This window comes from Dama dama, chromosome 24 (assembly GCF_033118175.1).
Source record: "Dama dama isolate Ldn47 chromosome 24, ASM3311817v1, whole genome shotgun sequence".
NCBI classification, from domain to species: domain Eukaryota; kingdom Metazoa; phylum Chordata; class Mammalia; order Artiodactyla; family Cervidae; genus Dama; species Dama dama.
This window is the reverse complement of record NC_083704.1, coordinates 41,434,952-41,458,652: the sequence shown is the minus strand read 5'-3', so window position 1 is coordinate 41,458,652 and position 23,701 is coordinate 41,434,952. Positions and strand designations below refer to the sequence as shown.

General features: G+C 39.8%; 1 protein-coding gene across 3 annotated transcripts in view; it reads right to left on the bottom strand.

The window, feature by feature from the left end:
• The window catches only part of ADAMTS9 (ADAM metallopeptidase with thrombospondin type 1 motif 9), a 162,489-nt gene that overhangs the window by 54,965 nt on the left and 83,823 nt on the right, over positions 1-23,701 (bottom strand). For 2 of the 3 annotated variants that reach the window (XM_061128143.1, XM_061128145.1), the window contains exons 24-28: positions 22,721-22,825; positions 22,415-22,582; positions 20,140-20,409; positions 15,306-15,467; positions 12,337-12,513 (exon numbers count right to left, since the gene is read on the bottom strand). In XM_061128143.1, coding sequence (XP_060984126.1) covers positions 12,337-12,513; positions 15,306-15,467; positions 20,140-20,409; positions 22,415-22,582; positions 22,721-22,825 — 882 coding nt within the window. The remainder of the gene's footprint in view (positions 1-12,336; positions 12,514-15,305; positions 15,468-20,139; positions 20,410-22,414; positions 22,583-22,720; positions 22,826-23,701) is intronic. The other variant, XM_061128144.1, reaches the window with a different exon arrangement.

Genomic DNA, 23,701 nt, shown 5'->3' with positions numbered 1-23,701 from the left:
GTGGGAAAATAACTGTGAAAATCTAGTTATCTCTACAACATAATAATTTACTATGCCTACTTAATGCCCATGAAAATATGGAAAGTTCTGTTGTAAGAAACTCCCTGAACCACGAGAGAAAGATGAAATTGCTCCCAGGGGACATACGCCAATGTCTGAAGACATTGTTAACACAACTAAGAGCATATGATACTGACATCTACTGGGTAGAAGCTAAGGATGTGTTCAAACATTCTATGATGTCCAGAACAACAAAGAAGTATCTGGTCCCAAACGTCAATGGTGCCAAGGCTGGGAAACCCTGCTTCAGACCTATACATAAGTCATGGAACAGTTTCTGTACCACTGTCTTGGTTTCTAGTCAGAAACTGGTCTCCTATTTCCAAGATAAAATGCTCACTAGGATTAACTATGCATTTATAAAAGTATCTCCTGTCCAAAACTCCTAAATATTCAGTTCTGAAACCAATTCTTAAATAGAGGTGAACCATTACACCTATGCAGATTCTACCATGAATGAGGGAAGTGCTGTTTGTTTGAAACATAAAATGCAAAGGAATCTGTATCTATATATCTCTGGATCTACCTCTATCTATCTATCTATCCATCCATCTATCTATCCATCTATCTCTATACTGTGAGTGCTATCAGTTTATATAGCCCAAATATGAACATGTTGGAGTAACCTTGTTTTCTTAGAAATTCTTATCCTCATTGATGACTTTCTATCCAAAGTTGGTAGCCTCCACCAAAGTTGCATGCAGAATGTCTATGGAACACACTGGGCACATTAACAACTTCCCCTCCTGGCTCCAAAAAAGACTGAGTGACACTGCTTATTGGTTTGCAAATTCATAGTCTCTTGAGACAACTTTGAAACCCTTCTATTTTTAGTTTATTCTTGAAAAATCTTTGACCTTGCTAGGTTCCTAGGATCCCACATACTACTTGATGGAAAATTCGACTCTCCAGAGAAGTATGTTCTGATAGCTAACCAGCGTCACTTCCATGGGGTTTGCAACTGTGACTTCAGCCATGACGTCTGATCATGAGTCCTCCCTATCCTCTGGGAGCCATGCTGTTGGATGCTTGACAACATCCCTGGCTGCTCTTAACTAGATGCCAGTAATACTCCCCAAACCCATCTGTAACAACCAGTTATGTCTCCAGATATTGCCCAATGTCCACTAGTAGATAAAAATCAACCCTGATTGAGAACCACAGAATTATCTCAAGGACTTTTTTCAGAAAGTCCTTCAGCAAGCTCTCAAAACCGAACTGAGTTTAACTGACTTGGTGGGGGGTAGGGAACACAGAGGGCTGGTTTTTTGTGTTCTTTGTGTTTGGTGGATGAGAGTGGCAAAGGGCCCACTGAACATCAGTTTTAACAAGGTCAAGATCCTAGGCTAAAAGGGTTTGGAATCCCTGGTCTTAGAAATGTGACATGTACAATGTAAAATCAATTTCCATGCATAGCAATGAAGATTACAGCTACAGTGGAACAAGCAGGCTCTGCTGGCTAGCATCCTTCCCTGTCCTCATAGCCATGACCTGCCACTGCTAAGCGGTTCCCGGACATTTCAGATCTGACTAAGAGACAACCAAGGCGAAGGAAGTCACCATTCACTAAGAACGGGCAAACTGCAATGGAGGAAAAGGTGAGTTGGTTGGGTGAAGGCTTTTTATGAAGCAGAAGGAAAACAACAGAGATTTTTCAAAAATTTCTTTAGCTTTCAAAGGAATCTGGGTTTTGGCTATGAAGCAATAGATAAAAATGGGGAGTCTGTATTTATTCAAGTATTTACTGGAATTTACTAGCAAGCCTGGCAGTGAAAGTCTGGATTTCCCTGGGAAAAGAGGAGCAACAAACCACACCATTCCCAGAGGCCTTTTCATTTTAGCTGCCTGGGTGGGAGGGGTGGACAGAGAAAGAGAAGAGATGGCAGAGGAAGAAGTTCATGGGGGAAAAAACCAATGAAAAACTAGGAAAGATGCTCTTTATACTGAGCCCAGACTGGAGCACCCATTTTTACTACGATGTTACAATGCAAATCTGAGATTAAAAACAGCTTCCTAAAATGTGTCAGAATTTTTACAGCCCCGAAATAAATCCAGACTTACACTCTCTGCTTCCTTGTGAAGTGTAATACACACTCTGAATATATTTATGTTTAAGAACTTTTAAAAAATAACTTACTCTGAAAATTTTCAAACTTAAAAATTGTAAGAATATCACAAAGAACTCCCTCTCCCCCTTATCTAAATTCCCTAACTACCAGCATTTCACCACCCTTGCTCCCTCCATCCTCCTTGCTAAATATATATATGTATATGACATTATAAAATCCACATAGTGTCTCATCATCTCCACAAGTCTAATTTTCCCAAATCAAGGACACTCTCTACATAAATACAACTCTCCAAGTCAGGAAATCACTACTGATATATAACCACCATCTAAACCTATATGTTTCTTTTTATGATTCCCTCCTACATGTTAGCTTTTTATTTCCATAGTTTTGGCCAGTGCAATAATCATTTCAGCTCCCGAGTAACTAGGATTTTCTCATTCATTCATTCATTTCAATATTATTGATAGTCTGCCTACTTTGCATAAGGCACCAAGCTTGAACAGTGGGCCTCTACAGTCCAAAGGAAATTAAGGTTTGGGGCAATTTGATAAATGATTTGGTTAAAGATAATTTCACTTGAAATGTGGTGGCTATGTCTATATATCTTCCTTTTTCTAGTTAATTTTTTATATCATCTTTCCCCTCACTTCATCTTACACAGCTCCCAAACCATAACCATGTCTTCACATGCACTTTCCACTTGGATGGAGGGATGCATCAGTGATTGGGGGAAGGAGGGATGAAGAACAAAGTAAATGTAAGGACGGAACTCACAGGGGTTGTCTGTCCTACCAGTTTTAAAGAGTAAGACTTAGCATCGACAGAAGAGTTCAACTCCTGTAGCTTAGTTTTAGCTCAAGAGTTTGGAAGATAACTCAATACATTTAATATGCATTTATTTCAAGCAGAGAGTTACTAGTGTGAGATCACTTTTTACCGAATGACACCCCTTATATGTGGAATCTGAAAAAAAAATGATACAAATGAACTTAGTTTACAAAACAGAAACAGAGTCACAGACTTCCAGAATGAAGGAGCTTATGGTTGCCAGGGGTGGGAAGGCTGGGAGGGAAGGACAGTTAGGGAGTTTGGGATGAATGTGTACACATTGCTATATTTAAAATGGATAACCAACAAGGACCTACTGTATAGTTTATAGAACTCTGCTCAGTGTTATGTTGTAGCCTGGATGAGAGGGGAGTTTGGCAGGAAAACGGATACGTGTATATTTTTGGCTGAGTCCCTTAGCTGTTCACCTGAAATTATCACAACATTGTCTGTTTACTGGCTATACTCCAATAAAAAATAAAAAGTGAAAAAAGAAAACTAAAATTTTTTTAAAATTAAACTATTTTTCATAATTCTCTTGTAGTACAATAACATATCACTTTCTACAATAAACCTAATCACCACTAACTGGCTTGCCTGAGATCTATCATCCCAATCATCTATATATCTACTGAACAAAAAATTGATTATTTACCTCAAGTTATTCTATTTCTCTTTGCTTACTAAAATGTCAGAAACATCCCTTGATGTGTCCTTAATAAATAATGGATGCTTCCCCCCCCCCCCGCCAAATCTTCTAGAGGGCCCCAATCTTGCTCTTCACCTGGCTTGCATTTAAGAGAAATAATTTTCTCATTTTCATCCCTTTAGAGCTTTGAACAAAATCTGTAAATGGCTCAATAATTCCAGAATGTTTCAAGTAGTTACCACATGGAAAAACAGAAAATCTTAAATTGTAGATAACCTCTTTCCACAGCTTTTCACCACTTCACCAACTAAAGAGTAAGATGAGGGGATTACGTCTTGGTTACTAGTAGGTTCAAATCCTCATTCAGCCACATTGTGACCTAGTACCAACTAGGTAACTTCTCTGATGGTACTAAGCTCATCAAGTAGAAGAGATTAAATCTGATAATAGGAGTGAACTGCTTTGCATAACTCCTAGCAGAATATGTAAATGGTAAGTGATTGTGATAATAAAAATCAAAACCATCACAATAATTACGGGAGGAAATGCATGGTACAAAACTAAATGAGGGGAAAACAGCTCTTTTGTGGATAACTGAAACAACCCATTCCACTACCTTCTGAAATACATCAGAAAAAGGTGGCTGAGGAGAGTTACTTTGACTCACTTCCCAATCTAGTACAGAGACAACCTAAGTGTGAAGATAATAAATTAAAAAGAGCTTCTAAAAATACAGACCACCTGAACCTTTATTGTTTATCATTTACTGCAGATGTTGCCCTAAAGGGGCAAAAAACAAAAAACAAAACAAAACCCACAGTTCTATCTGATCACTAGAAAAGAGAACCAATGTTGCTACATACATTTTAATTTCTGGGGGCATCAGTATGGGGTATAAACATGAAACAAACTATAATGTTTTCTTAACACTGGGGAGGTGAAGGTAAATGATGGCAATAACAGTGATGGAGGCGACATTTGGTTCAGCTCTTATTCTTCTGAAGTGCCTTTGAAAAAGTTCTATCAACCTAATCTGCTCAACCTCTACCTATAGGGATCACTGAATATGAAAGCTGCCTTCCTGAAACTTCTCAAAGACAGCATGATCTTGGAATTCAAGCTTCTACAAGGTGGCTACCTGGTGTTGTCCATTTTTGCCTTCTCCTAAAAACACCAATCAAACCTTGCCCTTTTGACCCACAGAACACATAAACATTCTTTCTCCTTAACTGAACTTACTGCCATGATGAACTTGAACTCTGAGATGCACAAGAGGAGAGTTTGTTTTAACAGCTGCTTTTACATGGAGGCCCTGGAGTTACTATTCTGAAGATAGCTGATTCTAAAAGCCTCTTCTTTCACTGTCCTATTTTTTCAATGCTCAGCTGTCAGGGAGCAACCACTGAAGTGTTCTCAACCAAAGGTGCAAAACAGAAGGACAAGAGGATGGTACTTACTAGATGCAAAGACATCCTACTAGGGATCCATTACATGCTGACATAGGGTTTTTCTCCCCAATTTATTTGTATAAGTTTACTTACCCCTTGACAAGCTGAATATTAACTGCTAATTGCCCAAGGTTGCCCTGTCTAATACAGTAGACACCAGTCACAGGCGCTGCTTATATTTAGAGTAATTAAGTTACATACAACTTAAAATGCGTTCTCTCTATTGTACTTGGCCACATAATAAGTGCTTAATATTAGCCACATGTGGCTAGTAGCTGCAATATTGGAAAGCAATATGGAAGAGAGAATATTTGGAAAGAGAACATATCCATCATCATGGATAGTTATTGGACTGTTTTGGCCAGTCATAACTTCATTCTAATAAGAGCAAGAATGGTCACTAAGAATGGTGACTTTGTAGCTTCAGCCTATATTGATTGTTTTCCATACTACTTCCTGCTCCTTTCTTGGCTGCCAATGCTCTATATAAATTTCTGGAAAGGGGTCTTGTAATGATTAAAACGATCCATGAAAACAATCCCACTTTAGAGGAAACAATAGCAGCAAGGAGCAAAGATGGCGGTGTGGCAACCCACACATTTCAGATCTTTTATTGGTACCTAACAAAGGGGGACTGTACCCTCAGCCACAACTTCCCATGCTGGTGTGGAGGCTTGTGGGCCCCTGCAGGGAGAGGCAGAAAGCCAGGCCCTCTACTTATCCTGACTCTTAGACCCCTGAACTCATGTCTGGGTTCTAATGAAAAGGTGAACAGAAACATACTTCCTGATAGAAGGTTTTTAAATGTTCCATGCCATCAGCAAGTGAGCATTGATCACTGAAAATTTACTGGGCGATTGCACATTTAAAAGGAAAGACAAGATCAATAATTTATATTTATTGAACAAAGATCATTAGCAACCATGAAGATATAGACACACATACACACACACACACATATATATATATCCTAATAGCAATTTTTATTTTTATGGTTGTAGTGAGGCTGTCAGGAAAAAATTGTCAGTTCTTTACGTGTTCAACTTTATTTAATACCAAATTTTCTCTTTTCCCAGTAGAATCAATAGCTCTGGCTGTGCACTGCTATATTCTCAGCATCCCAGAAGAGACTAGCCCCACAGTAGGCAATGAAAAAGTATTAGTTGAAAAACGAATGACTTCTTTTTTGAAGGAGTGACCTGGAGTCTTTTACTCCCTCCTCATAAAATAAATCTTCCTCAACTGCGTTTAATAATCAGGATTCCCTCTCAGCCAATTAGACTTGGACTCAGCCTCTACCTCCCACTCCACATTCCAAAGTTTCCATCTGTGTCCATTCCAGGAGGGCAACTCCCTGACCTGAATCAGGGGGAGGAGCTACACTCCTCAGGGTCTAATGTCTGTCTACCCTTGTCCCCATTCCCACCTATGGACTTTTTAAAACTGTAAAAACAGAAATCTGTCAAGCAATCATGAAATATCAGCTGTCAGAAAGCAGGAACAGAATCTCTGACAGGCATATAATCACTGTAAATACTTAAAAAAAAAAAAAAAAAAGTCCAGTTAAGTTTTATCTCCAATGAAACAGATGCAAGGACAGCGTGTTCTGCAGTTTTTAAGTACATGTGAGATGAATGGTTTATAAAATCTTAATCTACTGAGTTCAAATAAATTTTATAATTTCCTATGTTGTAATGTTTTCATTAAAAAACTATCTTACTTCTATACTCCATATTGATAGAACCAAATAATGTGTTTCTTATTTCTTTTTAAAAAGATACTAGCAGAATGTCTAAGATATGTCTGCATTAGTAAAAAGATTCTTATTTTTATAAAAAATGCATTCACATTTACTGTGATATTCCTTGTAGCCAAAATCTTTGTATCATCCTCTGAATCTGGCTATTAATATTAGATATTTCAAAAATAAAAGTGAGAGATGTTTCACCATTCCCTAAACATAGTCAGTTATTCGAAGTGTTCAGAACTGCTGGTTATGGGAATTTACCAATAAGAGTTATAAATTCAGATCTTCTATTGATGGAGTCAAATGGACAACATCAATATTAGCTAAAAAATGTTGAGTTTAGATGGAGGGTGAGTTTCAGCAATATCCTTTTATTGAGTATAAGCAGGAATTTAAAAAAATTCACTATGAACATGACCTGTTTCTTTCTACCAAAATAAATAGGATTAATATAGTCAAGTATACTGACACTGGGAGACACTGCTTTGGAAAAGATCCCTGGTGTTCTCCTTACTTGCTGCAAATGATAAAGCCTTCCTTCTTCAAAAAAAAAGAAAAGTCTTATCACTAAAGTACTCAATAGATTATCACACATTCAAACAGATTCATAAAAATACCTCTCTCAACATGGTCACATGGTGGTTAAATGTGACACTTATTTCCTTAGCCTGATTTGGTACATAATAAATACTGAGTAAACGCTAGGAGCATCTTCTGCTTTGGAGATGCTATCTTATATAGCACCTCCTTAAAAAAAAAAAAAAAAAAAAAAAACCCTCAAATGCATATAAAGTGAAAGTGAAAGGGAAGTCCCTCAGTCGTGTCTGATTCTTTGTGACTCCATGGACTGTAGCCCACCAGGCTTCTCTATCCATGGGGTTTTCCAGGCAAGAATACTGGAGTGGGTTGCCATTTCCTTCTCCAGGGGATCTTCCCCACCCAGGGATCAAACCCAGGTCTCCTTCATTGAAGGCAGATGCTTTACCCTCTGAGCCACCAAGGAAGTCCTCAAATGCATATAGGGAGTTCCTTATTTTGGTCTTTCCCCTTCAATTACCATAAGAAACTAAATGCAAAATGGAGGCTCAGTAGGGCAATGTGGAATCAGTAGAGATCTGAGGTCATCTTTATGATTTATCACTCTTTGAAAAGTATAGGTTCTCTTAAAACTTACAAGTTTATGGTTGTTTTCTTTTTCTTTAATGAGAAATGCTTCTGATAAGTATTGCAGGTGTATAAGTCACAAAATTGACAAATGTTCTAAGTCTTTTATAGTTATCTGAACAAAAAGAATAAGTTATGATCAAATTGGTGTGCATCAGGGTGAGCTTTTCTGTGTACCTGGCTCCTCTGACATGTTCAGAACCATTTCTCCTAATTATTTGTTTTGACTTCTGGCTATGCCTTATCATCATCTACAAATTCAATAAACAGCATACATATTTCATAGTTGAGACTCAATGAATCAGGACAACAGTATTAGAAAAGAAAAAAGAGAAAAAGCAACAAAATGTTAAGCCTCTTATATTTTTGTTTATATCACTAAGCATCATTTCCAAATTCAGAAATATTTTTTAAAGTATCCCTTTAAAATATACATTTTAAACTATCCAATTACATAAAGCTTGCCACGTGGTTACTCAAATTTGGGAGAGAGATAGTACAGGTTGGGAGAGATTTACAAAATTAAAAAGTGTCTTTTTAAAACCAAAGGAAACATATACACGCATTTCTAGGCACACAGACTATTTTTGCCTTTACAGTCTGCTGATAAAACGCTGATTTTTAAACATTGTATATAAAATTAAATAACATGGAAAAAATAAATATGCTTTATTATATAAACACATAGAAATCTGTACTGCTCAAAATATTCAGATAACACTAGGCTTGGCTGCTTAAAATTGTACTCAGAAAGTATGGTAGCGATATTTACAGTCTTTATTTTTCCTAGAGATAGATGCAGTGAGGCGATAAAACACTGATGTCAGACATTTTCTCTTCCTACCTACAGAAACTGCAAACTTTCATATGAAAATGAGGTAGACACAAATTCATAAATTGATCAGGCAGAAACAAAAGCACAGTTCCTTCGTGAGCCCATAAATTCTCACTATTCGGGTTGACAGGCATTATTGCAAAGCACCTAAAGCAAGGCTCAGAGAACACTTTTAAGTTTGTCACGAAAAATTCACACAAGCAATTCCTCCTAAGGAGAACCATGGCCTCCAAGGCAGTCAGCAAGCAGATATACCTGTGGTAAGTCGCTTCAATCAGGTCCGACTCTTTGCAATCCTATGGACTATAGCCCACCAGGCTCCTCTGTCCATGGGATTTCCCGGCCAGAATACTGGAGTGGGTTGCCATGCCCTACCCCAGGGAATCTTCCTGACCCAGAGATTGAACCTATGTCTTTTATGTCTCCTGCACTTACAGGCAGGTCGTTTACCACTAGTGCCAATGGGGCAATGCAGAAAAGGAAAGCTAGATGACCATCTTGGACAGATTAGCAACCTTTTCAACTTTCGTTATCTCGAAGTGACTTACTCTAGAATGCTACAGAGTTTTAACCCATTCCTCACTATAGTTTGACAGCTCTCTTTCCAATTTATCCCTCTAGTCACAGGATGTGTGCATGCAATAGGCAAATCAGTGTTAAGAACCTTATTTCAAAAACAACACATTGCGCCAAGTCAGAGTGCAAGGATGCATTCAAAACAGGACAGAAGAGACAAAATCTAGGGAAGATGTTTTCAACAATCATGATTCTAAATCTCTGGTGATTTGAGCCAGAACCGCTGCTGCTGCTGCTGCTAAGTCGCTTCAGTCATGTTCAACTCTGTGTGACCCCACAGACGGGAGCCCACCAGGCTCCCCCGTCCCTGGGATTCTCCAGGCAAGAACACTGGAGTGGGTTGCCATTTCCTTCTCCAGTGCAAGAAAGTGAAAAGTGAAGGTGAAGTCGCTCAGTGGTGCCCGACTCTTAGCGACCCCATGGACTGCAGCCTATCAGGCTCCTAACAGCCTTAAAATGGGTACTTGAACCCTACATTCACAGAAGCTTCATTTTAGAGCCTGGAAACTGTGCTAACAGCCATTTGGAGTTTCTTTCCTAAATACTGCTCCTTAGTAACAATTGTCGGACTAGGCTATCTTTAAAGACCTACTCACACAGCAGTAGTTGCTTCTCAACACTATCTCCTGCGTGGGGGCACTCGGGATAAGAAAGCAACTTGGCCAGAGAGGGATTAATGGCTACCCTTGGTCTCTAATAAATCTAGTTTGCTTTCTCTTGAAAGCAACATGTTAGCACCTCCAATATACTTTTTCTTGTTGTTAATGTCACTGTCAGTTACAATGATGAAGCACCATAGAAGTGGCTTATGGCTATCAACACAATTCACTGAGGTATGCTTCAATTTAGAATTACTAAGAAATGGTACCAAAGCATCCATAAAAATCAACATACACGTAAAATCCAAATCCTACCATAAGAATCTGAAAGGCTGCCCTTGCATAATTTAAGTCATATATTACAAATGGATCTATTTAAATAAAATGCTTTTGATTTAGTTGATTTTAAAAAATCACCATGAAAAGCCTTGTAAACGTGGCCTTGCTCCCATGCTGCAGAGGCATTTAAATATATATTTGAATAATGTTACTTTATAAAGGAAGTGTTAAAATCACATAGGCAGCAAAAGCATTTTCAAAACCCATGTATTTGCTTTGGTGCATTACAGAACATTTAGAATCTCTCCTTTTCGCTGTGTGTTGCAGAAAACTATGTGCAGGCCCAAGAACAAGAACTATAATAAGAAAAACTTAAAGTCTTTAGTTAAATTATTTAGAAGATCATGTTTTAAAATTTAAGCATTTAAACTCTTAAAGTATCTATGGGAGAGGGTGGCGATCCAGTGTAAAAGAAATTAAACCATGTTTAGAAAGTGTTCAAGAAAGAGAATGCCATGGAAATTTATATATATATATATATGATATAATATATTGTATATATGCTATATACAATATATAATGTATAATAATATATTATTATTATATTATATATACACACATATTCTGAGGGTTAGGAGATGCTTCTTGGTGAATATTAAAGAAACACAACTTTTTGGAGAGCTACTATATATTTTGATATATACTATAGTGTGGTGCTGGTGTTGGCTGAGTGAAAAGGATGAAACTATAATGGGCTCAAGAGGGAAAATTTCATGAAAAATAATATGTAACAGGTGACTTAAGGAAGCTGGAATGTCAGAAGATGTTCTTGACATTCTAAGGTTACTTCTGATCTTTTTCCTAATGTTCATTTAGGGAGAATGCCAGTATTGCAGACAAAATACTCTGGGTGAACAATACATCTGAACTGCCCTTGAATAAAGTCCTTACAGCCCAGATAAATAGTACTACTTAAGATAATGCTCTAATTCTTCTAAATTTCTACTTAACACAGAGTACAGTAGTTATGCAGCTAGTATTCTATCTATAGATACAACCTCCAACCTTGAAGCCTTTGACTCTTAGAAGTGTCAACAGATTAGTAGCCATGTCAGATCACTTAATCTGCTCTTTAGTTGCTTTCAGGAATGGTTAAGGTTTTTTCTCAGAACCCTATAGAACAAAAAAAGGCTTTTGGATATGAATTCACATAATATTAATTCAGTTTCAGTGCAATTAATGCATTCACAGGAATGTTTACTCTATTTACATGAAACAACCCTAATGGCTCAATACCTCTGGCACCATTTAGCCACAGTATTGTTTTGACACAGCTGATCCTTCTGTTTGCCAAGATTTGCCCCAGAAGTTTGCATAGTATTTATAGAGCCAAATCTGTCTCACAATGTTGTTTAAAAGCAGATGACAAAGGAAGTCTAGGACCAAAGGAAAAACCGGTCTCAAACGGACTTTGTGTCTTGATAGAAGAGAGAACTTTTAGATGCCTTGAATGGCATCACGTCACTGAGTCCACTGTTTGTCTTTGGAATTTTCCAAATGATTTCAGCTGATTTTATGGGCACAGCCTTTTTGGCGATTGTGTTGAGAGCTGTACCTGAGTCACACAGGCAAAGTATAGTCACTGAATCAAAAATTGCTTTGGCCTCAATAAGCAGGTATCTTCCCGCCAAAGTCAATACCATCAGCTTAGAAAAGGAAAGAATATCTGCTTCTGAGTTGTCTGCTTAAATCACTTTGGAGTTTAAAAATGGCACGGAGTTTCTTAAAAAAAAAAATACACACAAATATATATAGTCTAGTTCTAGGAAAGGATGCTACTTTTTGGCATTGGCAAAAGGCCTGTATGAGGTACATGTATCCTGTAAAGTCACTTTGGCAATATCATTTAAAAAAATGAATTTTGTTGCATGTCCATATGAAGAAAAGAACAGACTGTGTACAGTACAGTTCCAGGGATGCCCTTGTGAGGAGGACAATCTGTCTCAAAGGAGTGACCCAGAGCACCTTGGAATTGGAGTGTTAGTTTTAGTTAGCAAACATGAATAGTTAGGGCCGTACCGAACTCCAAGGGCCAGCACTCCAGGCAGCATCTTGAGGACAAGCGTGTGTGTTACATTGCTCTCGATCTGGAGGCTTGTCAAGAATTTCACAGCTCAGATCTGGAAATCGTTCCCCGCTGGGCCTCTGACAAACCACCAGCCTTGTTCTCAAGCCTCCACCACACAGCTTGGTACACTGGAAGAAGAGAAAGGAAGGTTGCAGTTATTCTGTCTGAACAGCCAGTGGCAAATTTTCTTTCCCCATGAGAAAAATGTTTTAGCCAAGATAGATTATGGCACCAGGCAAGATAAACCTATAGGCAGAATGAAGCTGAATTACCAAAAGCAATATGTACAGCAGACTGGAGTCCTGTCCTTTTATGATGTGTTTGTGTGTGTTAGTCGCTCAGCTGTGTCTGACTCTTTGTGACCCAATGGACTGTAGCCTGTCAGGCTCTTCAGTCCATGGGATTTCCCAGGCAAGAATACTGGAGTGGGTATCCACTCCCTTCTCCAGGGGATCTTCCCAACCCAGGGTTTGAACCTGGGTTTCTTGCATTGCGGGCAGATTCTTTACCATCTGAGCCACAAGGGAAGCCCCCTTTCATGGTAGCTATTGTTTATTAAGCATTTGCTCTTCATCTGTACTAAATGGTTATATATATGTTATCTCATCAAGAGGAGAGTGTTAATTATATAGGGCAACTGAGCTTAAGAGAGCATAACTTGATTAAGGTCAATTCAGCAGCAGGTGTCCAGGATAAGATTATAGCCTTTTCTTTCAGGTATTCAAAGCCCCCCAATCAAAGAAACAGATAAAAATCTAAAATAAAAACCACTTAGTACCAAATAAAGGATATAATGACTGAGCTGGTTTCTTTTCTGGCAACCTCTAGGAAGTTGTCACCAACCTTTTGGCTATTCTGTGACTCCAGTCTCCGTAGACCTTTCTGACATCCAAATATTTTATGCTATCTCTGAATCTGAGGATAACGATGGCATTCCCCTAGGATGAGTCAACAGTGTGGTGGGAATGCTGGATACGGTTCTGACTGTTGGCTGGACCCACGCTTCTGAGACAGGAACAAGTTGTATTTCTTGGACAGTACCGTGGAGCTTACATCCAGCAACACTGTTCCCCTGCTGTGTCAAGGCCAGATCTCCCATGGAATCTGGAATGATCTGGTCCGTGCTGACAGCCAGCATCCCAGCAAATGCGTGTACTCTCCTGGCTTCAATCCAATTACAGAAGCTTACGCACAGGCCCCATGGGACAGAGCTTTATGAGGAGTTTCAGGAAACCCACAATATATGTGTCTCCAAACCTGACTTCCCTTTCCGGTCTTTCAGCAAAGCCCTCCAGAATGACGTACTATCAACAGAAGTTAACAAAACTCTGTTATGAGCGCCTATGACTACTAGGTTACGTGAATGAAAGCATGAAATGTGGACACGGGATTTCAATTAGCGAAGGGGTGTAGACTAACATGCCCCTCCATCTCATGTGTCTCTGTTCCCCTCTTGGTGGGCACAGGGGGCCTCCATGATGTTAATCCTTGTGTTTTATTTTATAAATTTTATAGTCAAGACAGAACAACTCAACAAACTCTAAGTATGTGCTCTCCCTGTAGATTCGAGAGTAGAAATATATATTCTCTTTTAATTAAATACAAAACAATAAACATCTAAGTCCTACACATGATAGTGGCTTAAAACCCCATTCAATAATATAGTAATACTAATGATAATTATTATTAGCAGTAATAACACTGATTATCATTATTATAATAGCAGTTAACTATGATTGAAGGCTATGGGCTAGGTTTTGATGTGCACTATCTCTTATCCCATGGACGGAGGAGCCTGGTGGGCCAGAGTCCATGTCGCAAAGAGTTGGACACAACTGAGCGACTTAACTAAGTAATCTCATATAATAAACATGAATGTTATGAAGTGGGTGCCACTATTATTCTCATGTACAGATGAGAATACAGATATTTGGCAAAGTTATATTATTTGTCAAAGCCACAAAGCTCGTAAGAGCCAGCGCTGGGACAGGGGCCCAGTTTTGTCTGCTCCAAATATTCCACGGCCTTTCATCAATCATAGCTGACAATCCTTTTTTTATTATTATTAATTTTTATTGGCATGGAGTTGCTTTACAATTAGTAGTACAAAAGCAGTAGCTTTTGTGTTAGTTTCTGTTGTACAGTGGAATGAATCAGTTATATGTTTACATATATCCCCTCTTTTTTGGATTTCCTTCCTATTCAGGTCATCACAGAGCACTGAGCAGAGTTCCCTGTGCTCCACGGTAGGTTCTCATTAGCTATCCATTTTATACACAGTAGTGTATACACGTCAATCCCAATCTCCCAATTCTTCCTCCCCACTCCCCCTTGGTATCCATTCATTCGTTCTCTACACCTGTGTCTCTATTTTCATAGCAAGCAATTCTTCAAAGTTTAAGAGCTGAAGAATTTCATTATTTGAGACTACACAGCTAGTTATTCACTTCTATGATTACAATGCATCACCTCTGCTAAGAATAACAGCTCCTAATCCCTGATGAACAACAGCTGGTTCATTATGAATTTGAAATATTGGGAGACACAATGCCATGAGAACAAGGGTGCAACACAAACACCCCCAAATTATGAAGATGGCAAAACTTCCATGAATTAATGTAACACACATTTCCAGTCACTTTACAAAAGCACCCATGTTTTAATCAGCAGAGGTTAACATTTTAAACTAGCATTATCTGTATTCTTTCCTAACTCATCTCTCCTATGTAGTCAAGCCATCTCTATTTGGTAATAAACGCACTTTTAAAATGGTCCAGAATTAAGATGGATCTCCTAGTTAATCTGAAGTCAAGAAGCTTTAACTAGAGCCAGTTCTTCTTCCTTCAAATACACTGTGAACAACAGCACTGTTTGGTATTTGCTTTTTCCCAAAGGGTGTAAAAGTGGAGTTTGCTCTCACCTCTCCCCAGCTGCCATAAGCCCACTGAGGGCAAGGGCCAGATTCGCAGGCTCTGTACTCATCAGGTTTGATTCTCTCCACGCAGTCGTTGGCAGTGTATCCATTCTCATCCTGGCACACAACAACACGCCGCTGGGACCCACCAGCACAGGTACTGGAACACTGAACACAGCAGACGTCGGTCAACAGGTTAATCCCCACCTCAGGCTCCCCTCGAGGACACAGAGAGCAGCTGGCTGAAGGGTCAGAGACAAATGTGGCAGGAACCACTCTCAAGTCGTCCACAATGGACAGAATGTAATCCCGAGCGGACCCTTCCATGGAGCTGCTTAGTGTTCAGGTCTTAGCAATATTTGCAGGGCAGAAACACCACTTCCCCCTTGTGCATGTTAGGTCTCAGTAGGTGTTTAGGAACTGCCTAATGAGTGATCATGTCTTGTGATTTCCAGGGCAATTCGATTCATCCTCTGCAACTAGGAGAGGTGCAGACATACTGACTGACACCACAGTCTACTGGGAAATTCTTTTTCTTTTCAAAACTGCTAGCACTTATTTAGAACCAACATTTAACCTCCCTTTCAACACAGGGGTCAAATCACTTGCTTGAGGAATTGCCAGTTGTTGAAATTAAGCTTCTATACTAACTCCTTCAATTATCCAAGGAAAACATCATGGAATGCACTTACATATCATTTCCTTTCAGCTAACATTCCCTTCTCTCCCTTCACAAAAGCCTCTACTTTCATAGGTAATGTAGCGAGATTTGTTTTTCTTCTTTATTCTTATTCCCCAATGAACTTGAATTCCATATTGACAAACTTCTCTTCAGGTGCATGAGCCCAGCCATGTCTCTCATGGTTACCACAGAATTATGGTCAGCCTTCAGCTTATTTCCCACACAAGCTTCTCATAGCTCTCTTATTTATCTGCATCTTGAGTGTTTTTTTTTTCCTTTCCATTTTTTCCTTATCTTTTGAAACCCGATGTGTTTGCTAGTCTACTTCACTCTGACCCTTAACTTGTAAAATCTGTTTGCCTGTAAAAAAAAACATTAAGTCCTCTATGCAGTGCAATTCTCAGGACTTATCAAGTCTCAAACTGTATTTGCAACATTGTTTCGAGTTCCAGGTTCCAATGGTTGATATGTGCTATCAAACTCCAGCTCAAATTAGTGTTATTTAAAAATAACTGTAAATACTGCTCCTTGCTGGTCACTTTTTATATAAAGATGTGAAAAAGTTTTTTACTTATTGTACTGGACTTTAGTTCAATTTCCCTGCCAATGTTGGTCAAATTATGAATGATTTTCAAATATACTGAGCTTAATTTTTTAAATGCAGAGCAGGAAAATAGATTTATTAATTCTGTCTGAGCAATTATTTAGGAAATTTTGATTTAAAAAAATCCCACCTCTCTTCTCTGAGGGTTCTGTTATACTTACTCTAAACTTAAAAATACTTGTTTTCTACTTTTAAACAGCTTAGTATGTAAGAAACACAGAGAACTATTATTTTAATTGGCTTTGTTTGGGGCCAAGAATTTGATATCTTAGGAAGGACCTTCAATAGTATAAAGAGATTTGGAATATATATTTTGGCCCTTGGATTTTTCCTTTGATAATAAAATCTTGATTCATCTGTTTATTATTGTCCCCAACAAAATGATAAGTCTCCTTAGAGAACTTCAATATTATACTTGTATCCCTAGTAGGTTCCACAGTGCTGTCACATGATTAGAGTTTCTGGAAGGAATAGTTTCATAAACCACAGGCTATCCTCCCTTCAATATGGCAGAGTGGAGCAAGGAGGGACAACAGAGCCACGGTCAACTTAATGCACTGGCTGCCTAGTGACCAGTCCAATGCTTCCTACAGAGACTCTGACCAGAGACAGAGGTCAGCTGGGGGCCAAGTAACTGCACAGCACAGTCTAGAACTCGCACTGCACCATTCTAAACCCAGGGTCAGTCAGAGTCTTTATACTCCCACATACAGGTGAAATATTATACATGATCTTTCTCCAGGTCCAATTATGCCACATTTTTTTTTTAATTAATAAGGATTCTTCATTCCATTCCCATGTTGCAGAATTTCACTCTGGACTACTTTTGTTAATACTTTTCCTATCCTCTTTAGACAACATATTTTCCTAGGTAAACATTCCTTTGAACAAACCCTGAATCTATCATCCACACTCTACAAAACAAGAGAGAATGGCCATTAGGGAAGCAAGAGATGATGGACATCTGTTTTTTTGTTTTTTTTTAATCTGTTGTATATTTCCCATTGATATCTGGCAGGCTGGATTTTCCTTTAAGAAATCCATCAATGGACTTCACCTTAGTGGGACTGTATTTTTTTGGGGCCATGCCATGCTGTATGAAGGACCTTAGTTCGCTGACCAGGGATCAAACCTGTGCCCCTGCAGTGGAAGTGTGGAGTCTCAATCACTGGACTACCAGGGAAGTCCCAGTAGGACTATCTTTTAAGAAGTTCTACACTTTCCTGATCAAGGAGTAAGTGGAACTGGCTGAGCCAATCAGACTTTCCTGGGAATTAGAATCCTGAGCAGAGCAACCCAAGGGTAGCTCAGAGTGAAAAGGGTTCATTAAGATAGATACTTCTTAAAGAAATGATCCTATAGATACTGTTCCATCTAAACTGGCAAACCACAGCCTCGGGGCCAAATCCGGCCTGCCAGCTGCATTTATAACTAAAGCTTTATGGGAACACAGCCATGTCCACTTGTTTACATATTGTCTATGCCTGCTTTTGTGCTAAGACAGCAGAGTCTGTTAGTTGCAACAGAGACTGTATGGTCCACAGGGCTGAAAATATTATCTGGCCCTTTGCAGAAAAAATTTACCAACCCCCAATGAGATCCCTGAAGATGCTCTGGGCTCAGTCTCTACTGGGACTAACTGAACAGTTTTGCTTTCCCTTGAAAGAACCAGTTCCTTTTCTTTCGCTTACCACCGGAGACCCCTAGTCGCTAACACTGAAAATCTCATAGAAGGTTTGAGTTTACACAAACACATCCTGGAAAACGAAGTTCTGATTCCAGAATCTACTGAAAATGCTAGATTCCCATTCTCTAGTGTTCATAATTCTCTGCTGCCTTTCCTGCTGTTGCAGTCAGGAAGAATCAAGCATCCCAAACCACGAAGAGATGCATATGCATGCCACACACTCCTGGGAGTAAGTCAGGCAAGTCAAGCAAGAGCTGAAAAATCTCATCATCCACCTTCAGCCTCACTTAACTTAGAAAAAAAAAAAAAAAATCCCCAAACAAAAAACAGGCACAATGAGGAGAAGAATGGTATTGCCCATTGCTGCAAAAAGGTTACTTAATCCTCCTTAATTGGGAACTCTGCCCAAGGGCAGAATCATTCAATCTTAAAGGAATGCATTATCCACAAATGTAGTCCTAAATAAGAATAGCTTTCAATTTTTTTTAAGTTCTAATTTTATCATTAGAATACACATGTTTAAGCTGTGAATTTTTTCAACTGGAAAAATCATGGGACACTCTGTGATGACCTCCCTTGATCACTCTTTAATTTCATAGAACCCAAATTTCTTCTAACCCAGGCAAAACAAGTTTCAAAGTGGAAAGTAAGGGAGGAGAATGAGGTGGTGAAGGTCCCAGGCAGATGTTCTGCTTACAATCAAGAGATGCAGTATATAAAAACCCTTAGGGGCCATCAACATTCACAGGAAAGTAAGCCTAATTCATTGAAACATAACCATGGTAGAAAACTGACTGGTTCCTTCTAATGCTTTTTAATTCAGAAATAATTAAACACAAGGTCAGCAGTATAGAAGGAAACAAATAATAAACAATTAAAAAGAAGACTTCATGAGAGATTAATAAACACCAAACTCCCCAAACCTCCCCCAGGATCTCCTACTGCCCTACCCTTCCTGTAGCTCCTTTAGACACGTCCAGTATTCCAGATATAATTATTATTTGGAAAACTATTCAGTAAAAATTTCTAGAACTTTTAAGAGCATAGAGCATATTTTTCCTTTGAATGTTAAATACTATTTGTCAAGTTCTTCCTAATTTGAAGGATAAAGACAATGATAACAATAATCATCAACATTTAATTTTCACTCTATGGCAGGGAGAGTGTGAAACAGTATTTGCATTGCTTGATTTAATTCTTATAGCAACCCAGCAAAGTCACCACTATTGTTAACTTTGTATTAGAGATGATGAAACAGGCTCAAATTGGAGGGAGGACCAGCTGAAGACCCCAAAATTGGAAAGCGCAAGTCCTTGGATCAAACAGAGGCAACTTCTCTCAAAGCCTCTGTAGTTAACCATTCAGTTATGGTATTTTTCCTCTAAGCACAGATTTTTCCCAGCTGAGTGTTTCTCTCCTAATCCGCTACTACAAATGGCATAGCAATTGTGCCACTGTAAGACGGCACTCATCTGGAAAATAGCAAGAAGGAAAATTACTTTCATTAAAAATTTCCTTTCAGAAAAGTTCTTCTGCCCTTTGAATTTTCCTTCAGGTAAGGAGGAGTCATCTGCCAGCTCCACAATCAATCATCATGGCCTTCCCAGTACCTTCTAGGAGGCTGCCTGATCAAGTCACCCAGCAGCGACACCCCCTCCTCCACCTGGTTAGAGGTTAAGGTAGCTTAGAGTTGTCTCAAGTGACACCTCTTCTGGGACTACAATTAACCCCAACAAATGAAAAGTGCACATCAATCCCTCCTGAGATAAAAATGTTCCAGAGGTGTTTCTAGTCTGCTTCTCTCTGAGCACTATATCATGTGAAAAAGAAGGCGGCAAATTCGGGAAAGACTTGAGGGAATACTCACCGCTCCCCAGGGGCCTGTCCTCCACTGATTTCCTCCGAGCACGTGGGTGCGGCTAGGGCTGATGCTCCTGGGGTGATAGTCCTCATTCAGGAAAGGGTTCTGAGAAAGGTCTGTGTCTGGGGTCCACTGAGGGCATGGTGACATGGAACAGTCCTGGTCAGTTTCTGGGATATAATCTGCGTCGCACTCACTTTGATCGATCACGTGGTCACTGTAGTTGACACAGACCACTTGCCGGGTCGTCCTACCTTGCCCACATGTCACGGAGCACTACATTGGATATTCAGAAAGGGAAAGAGAAAGGATATTCAGCCAGCTGCTCAGGCCAAAAAACCTGGCATATATCCTGGTGGCTCAGATGGTAAAGAATCTGCCTGCACTGTGGGAGACCCGTTTTTCATCCCTGGATTGGGAAAATCACCTGGGGAAGGGAATGGCTACCCACTCCAGTATTCTTGCCTGGAGAAGTCCATGAACAGAGGAGTCTAGAGGGCTACAGTCCATGGGGTTACAAAGAGTCAGACATGACTGAGTGACTAACACTTTCACTTTTCACATCCCAGTCTCTCCCCTCTTCTTCCCACCACAAGGCCATTTCATGGAGAATGCCTGTTGTGTATATTCAAAATAAACCCCCAATCAGCTACTTCCCATCATCTCTGCCATTGCCTCCCTGGTCCAGGCCACCACCTTCCCCTGCCAGGACTATTGCAGTAGCCTTTCAGCTGGGGTCCTGTTTGTAATCTTGACGCCTTCACCCACAATCCAAGTCTGTTATCCACAGATATGTCAACCATATCATAAACCATGACCCTTGCGAACAAAACTCACATCATGTCATTCATCTAGTGGCTACCCAATTCACTGTGAATCATGTCCAAAGTCCTTACCTTGACCTGGTAGGCCCTTCATGATATGGTCACTGGCTACCCTTTTGACACATCTCTTCATTCTCTATACACTGAACTCCAGACCCACTGACCTTATGGATGTTTTTTGACTAGGCCAAAACACCCCAATCTCAGGGTCTTTGCAGCCACTCTACTTTCTGTTGCACAACACAGATATCCATGTGTCTCAATGCTTCACTTCATGCAAGCCCTGGTCAGTGCAATGTGGGGACTTTTCGGACTACCTTTTCTAAAAGCACATCATCTCCTTCTCTCCACCATCACTGTGCTTGACCTTTTTTCTAGTACTTATCAGTATCTGGTGCTGTATCATGTATTTATATCATTATTTGCTCACTGACTGGAATTGCCACTGTCATGATCTTCATAAAGGCAAGGGCTTTCTTATTTGTCAGTCACTGCCCTTTCTTAGCAAGTTTTACAAATACCTGGTGAGTAGACTGATGGATGTGACAGACATCTGTGTGTGTATGTTTGGAAGCTCAGGGCATGAGAGTGAGGTTATCTACCATTTACTGAGCACCTTTTTCATTCTAAGCACTTAACAGACAGACTCTCAAACAATCCTTACCACCTTATAAGCTATTCTTTTTAGCCTCTTTTAAGAGCAGAAGAAATTGAAGTTCAAGGATTTACACCAGACTGCCCAAGGTCATGCAGCCAGTTAATGTCAAGGCCTGGATGTTTACACAGCTCTCTCTGAATCCAAAGATTTGGATTTTCACAGATTTGGATTTTCTTTCAGATTTCACATATGTATTGATGGTGTTTATTGAGATATTCATCTCCATTCTCTTTAGCTATCCTGATCTTTGCGTTTTGCAAGGCAGAAAGCAGCAGCTACCTGAAGAGAAAGGCTTTTTCTATTTTTATAAAAGTCCACAGGTGATTCTCAGTGGGCACAGGAGGCTGGGTCCATAGCGTTAGCTGAGGATTCCCACTTCTTACTCTTGGCAGGAAAGCAGAGGCACAGGACTTCAGGGAGCCACAGGATGCAGGAGGCACCCAGATCCAAACTGAGGCTCCCCTGTACTCCCCTACTTCTCCTTGCCACTCCTCTCCGGCACTCCACAAGCCTACTACATTCTAATGTGGCTTGGCTCAGTTAAAACTGCATTTTTCAATCAGCCCAACAGGATGTGGGCTTAAGTAGACTGTAAGTTGATTTACACATTTTGAAGAAATGTGCATTTCTTGCACATCTGGCTACGATTCATACCAGCTGCACATAGATGGAGAAAAGTAACTCACAAACCAAAGTCCAATTCTAAAATAGTACTGATTGTCCTTCTTGACCCATGACTAGTAATTCTTCTTATGGCTCCCCCAGTCCTCTCCCAATTCCAAAGAATTCACTTGCTTACAGGGTTCCAGTCCAGGGCCTTCCATTGCCCGCAGGGAGTCACAGAACATTCCTCCTTTGCCACTGGTCTAGGCAGGGTTGCACAGGCACTGTCATCAGCCACAGAACCATCCTCATCCCGACAGCTGACATATCTCATCCGGGTACCTTTTCCACAAGTGGCTGAGCACTGGGTGTTGGGGTGAAATAATGCAGAAAGGTTATTTGAAATGGTCATTCACGTGATAGAAACCTACTTCCTAAAGTCGTGTCAGGGAATATCTGCCTCTCCTTCCACCCTCTCCACTTCTTCCATTCTACTTCTTACTGGAGTCCAGGACCCAAATCGCCACTGGGTCCTTGGTGCACTGTGTGTGCTTCTCCTTGCTTCCGGGGCAGCTGGGGGAGGGTGACAAGATGGCAATTCACAGTCCTAGAAGAGGATGGGAAGAAAAAGCCAACGTTACCTTTCAGCCACGGCACATACGAATTTAAGGACTGATAATTCTAAGATCTCAGGCTTCAGTGTGATTTGGGGCAAGTCACACAACAAGTCACATGACATCTTGGGCTTCCCTAGTGGCTCAGACAGTAAAGAATCTGCCTGCAATGTGGGAAAACTGGATTCAATTCCTGGGTCGGGAAGATCCCCTGGAAAAGGGAATGGCAACCCACTCCATTCTTGGTAGTCTTGCCTGGAGTGGGTATTCTTGCCTGGAAAATTCCATGTACAGAGAAACCTGGTGGGTTACAGTTCATGGAGTTACAAAGAGTCGGGCAAGACTGAGTGACTAACACTTTCATTTTCACATGATCTCTCTCAGTTTCAACTACAAATTCAACTGTAAAATGGGATATAATCTGAGTCCCTTTGTGGGTTCCTTAATACAGAGCAAGAATTTACTTTATAAATTTCTTTCTTTTTTTTTGGCCATGCCTCATGCCACTTGCAATTTTAGTTTCCCAATCAGGAATCAAAACTGTGCCCCCTGCAGTGGAAGCAGTAAATCTTAACCACTGGACCACCAGGGAACTCCTTACTTCATGATTTTCAAAACCATATTTATTTACCTATTTGTGTGAAGAAAGATATTATAAAATGGCACATAATTTAGGAAAAAGCAATATGCACTTTTAAAATCATTATTACTTTAAAAATTTCTGACTGCCAAATTCTGTTCCTACATTTCATTTCCTAGTCAGATTTTGCTAACCATGAATGTGCTTTCCAAGTGTACCTGAAGATACTTCCTGAAGCCCTGAAGAAGGTCAAATCTAGTTATAAGAGGTGTGTTCAAGATCCCAAAGC